The sequence below is a fragment of the Acomys russatus genome, chromosome 14 (genome assembly GCF_903995435.1).
Source record: "Acomys russatus chromosome 14, mAcoRus1.1, whole genome shotgun sequence".
Taxonomy (NCBI): Eukaryota; Metazoa; Chordata; class Mammalia; order Rodentia; family Muridae; genus Acomys; species Acomys russatus.
In genome coordinates, this window is record NC_067150.1 from 16,674,428 (window position 1) to 16,689,962 (window position 15,535).

The window sequence follows — 15,535 nt, forward strand, 5'->3', positions numbered from 1 at the left end:
TCCAGCCCACCGCTAACAAGCAGTGTAGTCGATAAGCTGACCTTGCCCTGGGCTGGGAAGACAGTTCAGGATGGCCAGGCAAGGTGGCCCACACTTACACCCCCGACACCCTAGAGGCACGGTGGCCCACACTCACAGCCCCGACACCCTAGAGGCACGGTGGCCCACACTCACAGCCCCGACACCCTAGAGGCACGGTGGCCCACACTCACAGCCCCGACACCCTAGAGGCACGGTGGCCCACACTCACAGCCCCGACACCCTAGAGGCACGGTGGCCCACACTCACAGCCCCGACACCCTAGAGGCACGGTGGCCCACACTCACAGCCCCGATACCCTAGAGGCACGGTGGCCCAAACTCACAGCCCCGACACCCTAGAGGCAAGGTGGCCCACACTCACAGCCCCGACACCCTAGAGGCACGGTGGCCCACACTCACAGCCCCGACATCCTAGAGGCACGGTGGCCCACACTTACACCCCCGACATCCTAGAGGCACGGTGGCCCACACTTACAGCCCCGACACCCTAGAGGCACGGTGGCCCACACTCACAGCCCCGACACCCTAGAGGCACGGTGGCCCACACTTACAGCCCCGACACCCTAGAGGCACGGTGGCCCACACTTACACCCCCGACACCCTAGAGGCAAGGTGGCCCACACTCACAGCCCCGACACCCTAGAGGCACGGTGGCCCACACTCACAGCCCCGACATCCTAGAGGCACGGTGGCCCACACTTACACCCCCGACATCCTAGAGGCACGGTGGCCCACACTTACAGCCCCGACACCCTAGAGGCACGGTGGCCCACACTCACGGCCCCGACACCCTAGAGGCACGGTGGCCCACACTTACAGCCCCGACACCCTAGAGGCACGGTGGCCCACACTTACACCCCCGACACCCTAGAGGCACGGTGGCCCACACTTACAGCCCCGACACCCTAGAGGCACGGTGGCCCACACTTACAGCCCCGACACCCTAGAGGCACGGTGGCCCACACTTACAGCCCCGACACCCTAGAGGCACGGTGGCCCACACTTACAGCCCCGACACCCTAGAGGCACGGTGGCCCACACTTACAGCCCCGACACCCTAGAGGCACGGTGGCCCACACTTACAGCCCCGACACCCTAGAGGCACGGTGGCCCACACTTACAGCCCCGACACCCTAGAGGCAGGTGCAGAAAAGCACTGCAAGTTTGAGGCCTGCCTCGTCCATATGGTGACTTCTGGGGAGGGTTGTGCTACACAGTAGGAGCCTGTCTTAAAACCAAAGGAGCACACAGAAACTACAGAAATCCTGGAAACCATGAGGGTGGAACACCAGCAGCTAACACACACACAGAGCTTATAATGCAGTCTTCATGGCCTCACCCAAGCTTCCCAGTCCTCTAGAGTCGGGCACATTGTTTGTTTCGTCCATGAGAAACCACACACATGGTTAGGAATTGGCAGCCAGGACACAAACCCCTCATCTAGCTCCAGATTAGAATGTCTCTCACATGACACGCTTCTGAGATATAATACATAGAGTAAACTCTTAAACGCTCTGTACAAAATGTTTTAAAGGTAGGCAAGACATTTTGGGAAGGGAAATTAAGGCAGGGCAAGTACACTACAGAAAACAGAAAAACGGGCCCCAAGGTACTGTTGAGAAAAAAGACTTCTGTGCTATTATATCCTGGCATCTCAGTTTGTTTACTCAAATGTTTGCTTAATGAATAACTGACGAGACTGCAAAACAACTACCCTCTTTTCAAAGCTTTGGGGACACACACACACACACACACACACACACACACACACACCATACTCCTTTGGCTGTAGGGCCGAGGATCTGCTCAAAAGTGCTGGTTTCATGCTTCTCAGATGGGAAAGAGAAACAGCATTACTAACACTGTTATTGAAAGACTCAGTGATATTTTCAAGGTGCCCCCCCAAGCCCTGGCACATTGCAAACACACAATATGCAGAACTCTGTTACTCCATTTCCTTCTCCCCACTGTCTTACCTGAAGACTGTTACTGCATGGTAAGCAAGCAACCTCCACTTTTTAGCTCTAATACAAACCCAGCTCTCTTATAAATATAAAAACTAATCCACAAACATCTAAAACAGACTCCTCACCTGAGCCCCTACACCATGAGAACAGCACCCTCTTCATGTCTTAATAATCCTATTTTATAGCTCTTATTCCAAGACTCAGCCACCAGGATTTAGTGCACTCCATGACCAAAGGCTCCAGCACCAACAAGAACCTGAAACGTCTTAGTATCAATAACACACAAGCCAGGCATGTGCTACCTCGCTGTGGTAGCCAAATGATCCCGTGAAGAGAATCTGGAAGGAGACATACAAATGAGCCCAGAACTGGAGGGGGGCCTTTTGGAGACTTGGGATAGTTTTGGCTGTTCATCAATCCACTTCAAGACACTCCTAGAGAGAACCGTTCGAACGGCTCGAGGGAAGGCTTCGGGGCTCAGGCTCCTGCTGAGGCTCCAGGTTCTGGTTACTACACCAGGTTCCAGGAGAATTGTTCCTCAGAACTGATATCTTTATGGTTTTGTTATTGTGTTCGTTAATCCTCTTTTCCCATTGTTTTGGTTAGTGATGTACGCTTGGTTAATAAATTGTTAATAAAATACATTGGTTGAGAAGACTGGGCCTACACTCGGATGTATGTATCCAAGTGTGACTCTGCTCATATGTTTAGGCAGCACCATGTGTAGACTACTAGGAGAGGCATATGGAAACCAAAAGGACTGCAGACACTAAAGGCACGGTATATGGGCATGTCCATCAACTCGACACACGACAGGATAATCTGGGCAGAGAAAAGCCCAACTGAGAAAATACTCTGTGGTGTTTGAATGAGAATGGCTCCCATAGGCTCATATATTTAAACGCCTGGTCCGTAGCTGCTGCATTGTTGAGGAAAGATTGTATGGCCTTTGTTGGAGGTATGTCACTGGTGGTGGCTTTGGTGTTTGAAAAGCTCACTCAAGCCAAGCCCAGTCCTCCTGAACAGATGTAAGCTCCAGCACCATGCCTGCCTGCCAACAACCATGACTCACCCTCAGAAGCTGTAAGCAAGGCCAGTTAAATGCCTTCTATAAGTTACCTTGGCCATGGTGTCTCTTCACAGCAACAGTGACTAAGACACCTCCATCCAATTGGCCTGCAGGCATGTCTGTGAGGTGCTTTCTTGATTAATGACTGAAATGAAAGTGCCTAGCCCACTGTGGGTGGTGGCACTCCTAGGCAGGTGGTCTTGGACAGTATGAGGAAGCAGGCTGAGCAAGCCATGGAGAGGAAGCCAGTAAGCAGCACTCCTCTGTGCTCTCTGCCTCAGTTCCTGCCTCCGATTTCTACCCAGACTTTCCTTTATGACGGACTGTAAGATGTAAGCTCAGATCAACCCCCCCCCCCAGGTTGTTTTTAGTCAGGGCTTTATCACACAGAAAAGTAAACTAGAACAGTAGAAACGGAGATTCCAAGAACTATTTCAAAACCAGCATCTCAGCGGATTCCTATGAACACAAACGTGAATGGCAAGGACTGACTAAGGCCAGCCGTCAGTGGAAAAGCTGTGCTGTGTGGACAAGAAAAGGAGCGGAATGTGCACTGACGGGCTAGTGATGGTAGAGAGCGCTTACACCAGGAAAGGGAGGCGCGAAAACTTTATTTTACGTTTCGTGTTGCAGCCACCATCAGAGAGCAGCAACCAGAGCACTGGCTGCCCCATGGCCATTGGCCTCAACGGGGCCACAAGGTGATAAAGAATGCCAGCAAGCCGAGGCACAGCCGAGACAGCCTTACCAAACACACCGAGTTCACACCACGGTCGGGAAGGTGTGCGGCCTCGCCCTACAAGCCCAGCACCATGGAGCTGCTCAAGGTGTCCAAGGACAAGCATGTGCACCCAAGTCCATCAAGAAGAGGGTGGGCATACACATCTGTGCCAAGGGGAAGCGGGAGGAGCTGAGCAACGTGTCGGCAGCCAGGAGGAAAGCAGCAGCCAAGAAGGACTGATGTCCCCTGACCCAAAGCTGGGCTGGTGGCCCATACCTGTAATGCAAGAACTTGGGAGGCTGACACAAGGGGATTATGTCAAGTGTGTAGCCAGCCTAGGCTAGATTGCGAGACCCTGTCCTCTCAAAACCAAAACATTCAAAACTGATAATTTACATTATCACATTGTTCACATTACCTGTTTGGTATCTAGCTGTTTGCTTCTTGACTTTTCATCCTTTTCTGCACTCCATAAATTGCCCTTGTCAAATCGACCACGAAGACACGCTAGTTCTTTTTCACGTTCCTAAACACAGAAGGCAGTAGTTTACTCAAGAACCAACAGCATTTAAGAATAGCCAAATATGGATTGGACAGGTGGCTCAGAGGTTAAGAGCACTGACTACTCTTCCAGAGGTCCTGAGTTCAATTCCCAGCAAGCACAGGGTGGTTCACAACCATCTATACTGTGATCTGATGCCCTCTTCTGGGATGTAGGTGTACATGCAGGAAAGAGCACTGTATATATAAAAATAATAAATAAATAAATCTTTAAAAAATAGAAATATCCAAATACTAGCAAACTTCTTTTAGATTTATTTGTTTGTTTTATGTACATGAGGTGCTCTATCATGTACACCTGCAGGCCAGAAGAGGCATCAGCTCACAGTATAGATGGTTCTGAGGCACCATGTGATTGCTGGGAATTGAACTCAGGAACCTCTGAAAGAGCAGACAGTGCTCCTAACCGTTGAGCCATCTCTCTAGCACAGCAGTAAACACTTTTAAAAGCTAGATGTAGTAGCACACACTCTAACGCCAGCACGGGGGAGGAGATGCAGCAGGACCATCTTCTCAGCTATACAGCGGGGACCAGCTTGGACTCAATAAAGCCTTAGCAAAAGAAAAATTAAAAAAAAATATTTTTTGGCTGGGTGTGGTGGCGCACGCCTTTAATCTCAACACTTGGGAGGCAGAGGCAGGCAGATCGGCTGTGAGTTCGAGACCAGCCTGGTCTACAAAGCGAGTTCCAGGAGAGTCAGAGCTACATACAGAAACCCTGTCTTGAAAAACAGAAAACAAAAGTTTTCTTGTGCTCAGTTATAAAATATAAAGATTCACAACATGTGTGAAATATGATACATGGTTTCATCATCCAATTTACAATTAGAGATACAGAAAATTAAAATGCTGTTTATCAAGCCAAGCATGGTAATCCCAGTACATGGAGAGCTGAGGTAGAAGGAGTTCTGAGAATACAGTTAGCCTGCACTGCTTAGTGAGTTCCGAGGCGACCTAGGCTACAGAAGAAACTCTCGCATGTTCTCAAAAGGATTCTCCTTAGCTCATTCCGAAAGACTCATATCTGAGCTGGAGGGATGGCTCGGTGGGTAAGAGCACTAGCTGCTCTCGCAGAGAATCCAGGCTCAGTTCCGAGAACCCAATGGCAGCTTGCAACCATCTGCAACTCCAGCTCCAGGGCATCTGCCCTCTTCTGGCTCCGTGGGCACTGATGTATGTGGTGCACATACAAACTTGCAGACAAAATACTTACACATGTAAAATAAAAATAAGTACATCTTTTAAAAAGAAGACGGGAGAGGCCGTATTTCTTCCTTAGGTTCCATGCTGAGGGCATCTAGTAAGTACTGAGTGCAGACACCCTTACCTGCTTGAGCTGCTGGGCTACATGCGTAGTAGAGGAACATGTGTTTTGCTTGAATAGTCTTTCTTGGATGGCCTTCGTATTTGGAGTGATACTAGGGGTTTTATGGGATGCTCTAGGAGTTGGACTTTCCTTACTGTGTTCCTGACAACGCTCTCCAAAGCGTTCCAGGAAAGGTTTAATTCCTCTTCCCCCTATAGAAAACACAGTTTTGGAATCTATTAAAAATAAGTAGCAATTATATTTCCAAGAGACAAATTCTACATCAATTAGTTACAAAATGCTTTGTTTCTAGGAACAGTCATTCACAAAGAGAATATTAAAATTGTTCAAAGAGTCTATTAAATACATGCTCTAAATTTTTAATTTTTAATCATTTTTAACTATGTGTTTGTCTGTGTATCTGTGGGTGGGTGCCCATGACTACAGGTACCCACACAGGCCAGGTGTCAATACCTTTGGAGCTTGAGATACAGGCAGTTGTGAGCTGGCTGACATGGGTGCTGGGAATAGAACTCAGGTCCTCTGAAAGAGCAGTACAGCTCTTAACTGATAAGCCATCTCCTTAGCCCCAGTGTACTAAAATTTATAGGACTTTGGGGTTTTTTGTTCTTTTTTTTTAAAGGGTGGGGGGGGCGGGTAAATTGCTTTCCACGAAGCTCTGATAACCTGTATTGAGCCTCAGAACCCCTAAAAGGTACTGGGTTTAGTAGCTCACATCTGCAATCCCAAACTCATGCTCTATGGTCAAATGGGAGTAAAGACAGGAGAATTGGCTGGGAACTCAACAGCACAGGGGAGAAGTAATGAGAGATCCTGTCTCAAAAAAGACAATAGAAAGCAACTCCAGACAGCATAAAACTAATAAATCCAAAAACAATAGACGCAGCATAAAACCAATAAATGTAAAAAAAAAAGTCATTGTTTTAAAGAACCAGTGTGATTCCATCAAAGGACCTTCCTTCTGTGATTCTGTTGTCACCATTGTCCTCACCTCCAGTGCATGCTAGGCAAGTGCTCCACCCGCACTCCGCCTCTTGTTTGAGAGCATGTAGAAACTGACTGTGGCTCTCTCCTTAGCTTACTCTTACCTCCACTTATAACATGAACTACAACCTCTAGAAAGCCTGTTTTCAGGAGGTTGAACACAGGCTGGGGATGGAGTACATGCATGGAAAGCATGAGGCCCCTAGTTCAAATCCCAGCACCACATAAACCAGGTGTGGTGGTGCATGTCTGTAACCCCAGCCCTGGGGACAGAGGCAGGAAGATCTAAGGTCCAAAGCCATCCTACGCCACAGAGTAAGCTCAGGGGGACTGGGACACATGACATCCTGCCCAAACCACAGGAGCTGTACTAAAGAAAGGGGGGCAGGGAGATGGCTCAGTGGGCAAGAGCATTTGCTCTGCAAGCCTGAGGACCTGAGTTTGAATTCCCAGGTGTGGCTGCATGTGCTTGTGACCCTAGCTGGGAAGGGAGGCATGGGCTCCTGGACACCCACTGGCCAGCTGGCCTTGCCAAACAGTTTCCAGCTTGAAGAGACCCTGTCTCAGGACAAGCAACAGCCTCCTCCTGTTTTGCCATGGGCACGACGCCCACATGCGCAGATGTGTGCATCACACACACAGCTTAACACAGCTCTCAGTAAATTCTGTCATCATGTGTTTTTGCTAACTTTTTTAGTCCTGCATTTCTCAATAATATGTGGAACACACCAGAAAATAAGCCACAAGATAAATGTAGCACTTTATAAAACCTCAGCTTACTACTGTAAGAAACACACAAAGTGTTTAAATACATACACAAAGTATGTAAACATTCAGGCAGTGCAGTACTCTATGTGCACATTAGCTTCCCGCTGCTGAGGCAGAATCAAGTGGCTCCTAGGAGCTTGGCGGCCCACTGTGTCAGCCAAGGTGAGACTAGACTCTCTCTACTTCGTCAGAGTAAAGACTGGCAGACAGTGTCCCACACACTTAGTTTAAGGCTGGTTCTCCTAAAATGCAGCTTCTAATTGTGTGCTTATACATCAAAAAACAGAAAAAGCCGGGCATGGTGGTATACACCTACAATCTCAGCTCTTGGTAGGCAGAGGCAGGAGGATCACTGTGAGTTTAAGGCCAGCCTGGTCTACAAAGTGAGTATAGGATAGCCAAGGCTACACAGAGAAACCTTATCTCAAAAAAAAAAAAAAAAAAAAGAGAGAGAGAGAGAGAGAGAAAAGAAAGAAAGAAAGAAAGAAAGAAAGAAAGAAAGAAAGAACGAACGAACGAAAAAGCATACCCTGATGATAATCACCTAGCCCCAGCCCGGAGGAGACCATGGGGATCACAAGATTGAGACCAGCTGGGCTGCCTCCAGCCTGGGCTACCTCCAGCCTGGTACACATATGAAGGAGGCCTTGACTCAAAAACCAAAAAACAACAAAGTAACATTAAGTAAAATGTTAAAAGCCAGTGTCTTGAATCTACTCTACAGTTTTGAATACTCACCTGGGGTTGCAGGCTTGTCCTTGGGGTGGGACTGCAGACAAGCTTCTCTGTTAGCTGCGTCTTTGGGCTGAGCTGCCTGGGATCCGGCTGGCTTCTCACTTGCTCTCCACGCCTCTGTTTTCAGAGGACTAGAGGTTTTGTGAAGTAGCTCAGGATTCTGTACCTCACAGTTTTTAGCACTGGTGCTGACTACAGCGGATTTCACAGGGGAAGATGCCACTTTCTGAAACATGACAACACATAGGGTAAACAGTAATTATCATTGTAGCACAGATTCCACAAAATAATTTCAAATTCCACTTCCTTGGTAGCCATTACACAAAGAATTACCAAAAATTTTACTTCCTTTCCTCTCTAACATATATCAAATTAAATGGATTAAAAGAAAAAATCAACTTGAGCTGGCTGTGGTAATATACACCTTTAATCTCAGTACTTGGGAGTCAGAGGCAGGCTGATCTCTGTGAGTTTGAGGCCAGCCTGGTCTACAGCCAAGGCTACACAGAGAAACTGTGTCTTGAAAAACAAAAAAAAAAAAAAAAAATCAACTCAACTTATAAAATGCTGTTACTTAAATTAATAGACAATTTAGTCTCATAGTAGATTGAAAACTAAGTAGTTATCAGGGGTAGGGTCATTCCTAGTTTAAAAAAAAAACTCAAATTATGGGCTAGTGTTTTATTAAATTATACAAATTATTTTTATTTTTAAGTAAGTTAATATCAATTTAGTAAGATATGAATTCAGTATTCTTTAATTGAAGCACTTGGTATAGAAGTGTTTCAGACTTTGGAAGTACTTACAATGAGGTATCATTAGGATGGGACCCAAGTTTAAACACAACATTCAACCCTTTTATATACACCTTAGAAACTGCCTGAAAGCAACTTTGTATTATCTGAAAGAAATTAATTTCGGAGGCTGGAGAGATGGCTCATAGTTAAGAGCACACTGGCTGCTCTTCCAGAGGACCAGGGTTCAATTCCCAGCAACCACCTGGTGGCTCACAACTGTCTGTGACATCTGTTCCAGGGGATCTGACATCTCACACAGACATACATGCAGTCAGAACACCAATGTACATAAGATAAAAATAAATAAATACATCCGTGCAGTACAGGTGGGGTTACAGCTCAGTGACACGACATTTGCCTGTGCAGTACAGGTGGGGTTACAGCTCAGTGACACGACATTTGCCTAGCATGCAGGAAGCCTTGAGTTCAGATCTCAGCTCCGTGTGGAGCTCTCCACTGTACCATCACAGGGAGCACTCAGGCTCCTTGTGGAGCTCTCCACTGTACCATCACAGGGAGCATTCAGGCTTCACTCAGACGTTGAAGCCTTTCAGATTAGGAATGCTCAACCACCCCAAGTATCATGGACTTGAGAGTTGATTATAAAAAATTACTAGAATCAGCCAGGAACTATGGTGAGAATTTTATGCATACTAGCTTCTCTTTCTAATAACTCTGATCCTGAATTTGGCATAGGAAAAATAAGCCTTTACAATGTTAAGTAACTTGTACAAAGACACATATCATAGCTGGGATTTAAGGCAGCGCTTCTCTTTGCACTGGCAGGCAATCGTCAGAAACAACCACCATTCTTTTTTTTTTTTTTTTTTTTTTTAATTTTATTTAATTTTAATTTATGTCCGTTTGTGTGGGAGTGTCAGATCTTGGAGTTACAGACAGTTGTGAGCTGCCATGTAGGTGCTGGGAAATTGAACCCGGGTCCTTTTGGAAGAGCAGGCAGTGCTCTTAACCACTGAGCCATCTCTCCAGCCCCCCACCATTCTTTTTTTAAGCTAATGAGGTAATAGTACATACATAAAGTAAAAGTGTCAAACACTTCAAAGTTATACAGTGAAAGCATTACCCCTGACATTCCTGTTTGCCAGTTACCTTCCTTGGAGGCAACCGCAGATACAGGTGTACACCATCTTTCCAGACACAGTCAGTGTCTTATATTTATGGATGTCCATAAAGGTGTTGTAATTAAGGATTAATTTATCTGGGCGTGGTGGCGCATGCCTGTAATTCCTGCACTCGGGAGGCAGAGGCAGGCGGATCGCTGTGAGTTTGAGGCCAGCCTGGTCTACAAAGTGAGTCCAGGACAGCAAAGGCTACACAGAGAAACCCTGCCTTGGCGGTGGGGGGAAAAGGATTAATTTTAGTTTCCCCCATTGACCAAAAAGAGGCTCCATCATATTCCATTATTACATACTTTGGATTTTAAATTTTTAATTAATTTAAATAATTATTATTTTAGTTACAAAATGTTAATTTATCTTAGATAAATTACCAAATTTATAGTTTTCACTTTTATGAAACATATATATGCCCATATATACTACCCAATACATATAGAGACTACATATAGTCATTACCATTTATAATATAAGTTTCAAAAGAATAAGATGTTATTGACTCACCCCAGAGCTGGACACTGAGGCTTTAAGCAATGGTCCATCGGCAGCACTAGAAGATGGGGCTTTCCTGACAGAGGCATTGCCATCCCTTTGGGAACAGCATGTAGCTTCCTGCTGAACACTGCTACTATTGATGCTAGCAGATGCTCCACTTGCACAGGAAGACTTGGGTAAACAAGCAGTACCAGGCTGCTCTTGGACTCTGTTTTGCTTTGCAGATGAGTGGCTTACATCATCTTCCCAGGAGCAAATTGTGGCAGCAAGGTTGGCCAGACGGCCCCTTCTCCCAACTGGGGTAGCTGATGCATTTGACAGGGGTGGCTTGGAAGGCGAGGCAGCCTTTTCCTCAGATGGCATTGGTAAGAAGTGTGAGCTTTCGGATACATCTTCTGAAATGTTTTCAGAAAAAAATAAAAAAGAAATATTCAAGTGATTCTTATATATAATCACATGGTCACTTAATACAGAATTTTTAAACGAGATTAAATTTGCATTCATAAAATATTACTTTACTTAAATGCGGCATCTTTTCAAATCAAATGGTACTTAATCCAAATTAAAACACTTAACGTGTCCTTTTTTTTTACAGTTTTATTTTATTTTAATTTTTTGGTTTTTCAAGACAGGGCTTCTCTGTGTGGCTCTGACTATCCCAGAACTCACTCTGTAGACCAGGCGGGCCTTGAACTCACCTCCCTCTGAAATGCTAGAAGACGTAAGCCACCACTGCCTGCCTTACAGGAATTTCCTTTTGCTAGGTTATGGATGTTGTAAGATGCCATTATAGGGCTAGGGTGACAGCACAGGAGCTGACCAACGATACATAACTTAAAGCTCTAGGATAACAGATGTGCCCCACTCATCCACACCCAATGTAGCCAGTGCTCGCCACATGTGCTTAGGACACTGAAACATGGCTACAGAAACTAAGACATTATTTTAATTAATTTAAATAAAAGTTACTTATTAGTGGCTATTTGGATAGCACAGGCTAAACAACTATTTTTCTGTAGATTCTTCATTTGGAGATAAAAATCAGATAGTGATACCCAGTGAAGAATCTAGGCCTGTGTGTTCAAAAAGCATGCGCTGGAGAGACGAAGGTCTGGGGAAGATCAGACTCCACATATGCAACCAAGAAAAGTGACCCCCTCTTACCCTCCTGTCCAGGCTTCTACCTCGGCCTAGATTTTTACTTTACCCCTCTGAAACCTCAGGAATCTCACGCCAAAAGAGTCTTCCGCCCTATAAACTCTTTTCAGCAAATAAAATTATGCTGAAATAAGTTTGTTTTACTTGAAAATAAAAATAAGGTATTTATGAAATGGCTGAATATAGATTAGTAGTTCTCAGCTTGTGGGTCACATCTCCTTTGGGGCAGAAAGATCATTTCACAGGGGTCACCTAAGACCATCTGTGTATCAGATGTTTATATTACAATTCATAATAGTAGCAAAATTACAGTTATGAAGTAACAACCAAAATAATTTTATGGTTGGGGGGGGTGACCACATCATGAGGAAATATATTAAAGGGTTGCAGCATTACCTAACAAGTTAGAAGATCAATAAAATAAGTTGTGATAAAAATAACACTTGTCCATAGCCACTAAACAGCTTGCATATAAGGTCGTCATTCTCCTGTGTCCAGAGTGGCTAAGAACGTGCTTTCCAGTTCAGTATACTGGGGGCGGGAGTATTGTGTTTTGACAACTTTTCCATACCAAACAGCAGCGCACACCTTAGTCTCTTTACTCGATAAGTGAACATATGAAGTAGGATTTCCTGAGTCTAGAGCTGAGGGTCAGTGCTTTTTCACAGAAGCAATTCAGCCGGGCGTGGTGGCACACACCTTTAGTTAATCCCAGCACTCAGGAGGCAGAGGCAGGCAGATCATTGTGAGTTCAAGGCCAGCCTGGTCTACAAAATGAGTCCAGGACAGCCAAGGCTACACAGAGAAATTCTGTCTCAGAAAAACAAAACAAAACCACAAAAAACAGGAAGTAATTCAGTTATTAGGTGACGTTTCTGTGCTAGTTCAAGAACCTCATCATCTACTTGAGTGAGAATGCCTCATTCTCATTCATTGTTTTAATGGCTATACTCCTGGGATACTAATCACCTACAAGCTAGGACTTCGTACACAGACAAAACAAAAGCACTTACCTTTCCTGCTGCTCAGGCAGGCCTCAAATAGGGTATAACTAACCCTCCTGCATCAGCCTCCCAGGGGGTGGGCTGCAGGCATATACTACCGCATGCAGCACCAGGCTGTATCTTACCAACAGCAGCTCAGGGGCCACCCTGCCCACCTAGTTTATACCTGCTATCTCGCTATCCCAATGGCGCCGCTGCTCAGCAAGTTTCTGCATTCGAGTTTTAACTGAAGAGGCAGTGGATGCTTCTGATCTTGAGTTCAGCCCTCTGTCCACACTGAGCGGTGATGCCAGGACAGCCACAGATTCACTGACGGCAGCTGGTGCTGGGGGCTGCACCTGCCGGGGTGCGGGCTTTGGAGAACAAGGCTTTGGTGCTGCTGACTCAACAGGTTCTTTATTTTCTAAGTCCGAAGCTTCCACTTCAGTTTTGTCAGAACATCGTTTTTTTGATGGTGATGGTTTTGTACAAGATTTCTCTAGATCCCAAAGAACACAAAAGCCCATAGTGAAACCTCTGCCGTCTTCACAGCCTGAAAACTAGACTTGGTTGCTTAACAATTATCAAATTTCTCTAACACTTTAGCTACTTACTTCTAAGAAAAACATAAAAACCTTTCTTGCACTAACTTTGAAATACGACCCGAAAAAGACCTGGTTTTTTCTCGGGAGGCAGAGGCAGGCGGATCGCTGTGAGTTCGAGGCCAGCCTGGTCTACAAAGTGAGTCCAGGATGACCAAGGCTACACAGAGAAACCCTGTCTCGAAAAACCAAAAAAAAAAAAAAAAAAAGACCTTTTTTTTAGGAGAACATGCCATTTTTCTGTTAAAAACTTCAATGAAAACAAATTTAAATATTTTCAAGACGTATAAGATTTTATGTAATTTTAATACCACAGGAAATCAGCAGTATACACACAAGAATAACCAAGTATTCTAAAAAATTTTAAGCCCAATCACCTCATTTTAGGGAAGAAAAATCAGTCAAGTCTAGAGAAAGTAAGTTGTAGAAACCAGATTTTGTGGAATTTTGATTTTTTTGAAACCACCTTTCATGGACAGTAACTGAAGCAGCACAGAAGGGTGGTGCCTCACGTTGGGCTGGGGAGAGAAGTGGGCTCTGGAGACAACCGAGCTACCTCATCTTACCAAAAAGATGAGTTCTCAGCATCTAAATGTCTACGACATCGATGAAGTCAGTAACAAGTCCTAAAGGTGCCATTCTGGTAAGGCATTTCACGTCTACCCAGGGATGGGCCTCAACGCGTCTCCTGGCCTGAGTATGCATGTGTTGTATGTGGGTATGCGTGCAGGTGTGTGCGCAGGTGAGGCTAGAGGCTGACATGGGTGTCCTCTATGTTTTCCACCCTATGAAGCAAGGTCTTTCTCTTGAAGCCAGAGTTCATCAACTCAGCCAGTGCAGATTTCCAGCTTGTCATAGCAAGCCTGTGTTCACCTCCTGTTTCCTTGCCATGGACCAGCATTCCCATGGCTGCTGGGAGTCCAAACCCTAGCCTGTACCTTTGTGCATCAGTACTGTGTCCACTGACCCACCCATCTCCCCAGCTCATATTTTAAATTAGAAGGAAAGGCCAGTGAGATGGGTCAATGAGTAAGCGTGCCTAGAAACCTGAGTTTGATCCCCCAGAACCCACATGAAAATGAAGAGAGACAACCAACTCTACAGCGTTGCCCTATGACCTGCACACATGCACCATGGCTCAGCGGCCAAGAGCGCTGTGCTCTTGCAGAGGACCTGGAACCACACGGCAGCTCACAACTGTGCACAACTCCAGCTCCAGGGGAGCCAGTGGCCGCCTCTGGCCTCCACAGGCACTGTGGGCATGTGCTACACAGACATGCATGCAGGTAAAACACCCAGACACATAAAATATGGAAAAATAAATCTCAAAATACGTTTAAAACTTTTAAAAGTAAGAACATGAATTTTATACAAAGTGATTTTCCCTGGCCATCTAACCAAGTTCTCTGTCTGGCTCCCAGCAGACTTGAGGCCTGATGTAACAGCATTTAGCTCACAAGACCAGTTCCTCCATATGCTAATGAAATGTTTGGAGCTATGGACTCCAAATCCATGCCAGTTTCCCTCCCCGCCCCCCCCAGCCTTTTACCTTCACTCCCAGGTAGGGGTTGCTGATTGCTTGCTTCTGAAAGTGGCTCTCTGCCTCGCTTAGCATGCAATGCAGACCTTGCTGCTGCTGTGGGCCTCTCAGCCATTTTTCTCTGAAGATTCTCCCGTCTGGCACGGGTTCGTTCCAGCAACTTCTATATTATATCAGGGTTAAAACACAAGGTTAGTTCAAAGTCCACAAAACCTCAGATGCCTTCTAAAATCAACAACTGTAAGGTAGGATAATAGTCAAACACAGTTCAAAGGTAAAATCCCAAGTAACTGAACCAAGATTTACCAAATGATCCAGCACCTCAGCATCAAAAGTACTACAGTCAATATAAGTACTAACAAACATCATCTAAAGACACTCACTGCTGTGTGTTTTCTGTTCCAGCCAAAGATCTAATCAGGGGCTAGGGTGATAGCTTAGGCAGACCCCCGCACTACACAAAGCGAGTCCAGCATAGCCAAGGTAACACAGGGTAACGCTGTCTCTAGAAATCAAAAGAACCGCTAGGGAGGGCAGACGGGGCAGTCTTAAAAACTCGCTGGCCAGTCTAGCCAATCAGTGAGTCAGGTTGGGTGAAAGTCCTGTCTCAAAACATAAGGTGGAGAAAGACTAAGGAAGACGTGCAACATC

At 45.7% G+C, this 15,535-nt stretch overlaps 2 protein-coding genes across 3 annotated transcripts in view; one reads left to right on the forward strand and one right to left on the reverse strand.

Annotated features, from left to right (window-relative positions):
* Positions 1 to 15,535, forward strand: part of Prkcsh (protein kinase C substrate 80K-H) — an 827,425-nt gene that overhangs the window by 300,403 nt on the left and 511,487 nt on the right. The gene's annotated exons all lie outside the window — the stretch shown is intronic.
* The window catches only part of Anln (anillin, actin binding protein), a 46,427-nt gene that overhangs the window by 23,991 nt on the left and 6,901 nt on the right, over positions 1 to 15,535 (reverse strand). The window contains exons 5-10 of the mRNA XM_051156799.1: positions 14,894 to 15,047; positions 12,930 to 13,241; positions 10,611 to 10,996; positions 8,177 to 8,399; positions 5,687 to 5,877; positions 4,217 to 4,324 (exon numbers count right to left, since the gene is read on the reverse strand). Coding sequence (XP_051012756.1) covers positions 4,217 to 4,324; positions 5,687 to 5,877; positions 8,177 to 8,399; positions 10,611 to 10,996; positions 12,930 to 13,241; positions 14,894 to 15,047 — 1,374 coding nt within the window. The remainder of the gene's footprint in view (positions 1 to 4,216; positions 4,325 to 5,686; positions 5,878 to 8,176; positions 8,400 to 10,610; positions 10,997 to 12,929; positions 13,242 to 14,893; positions 15,048 to 15,535) is intronic.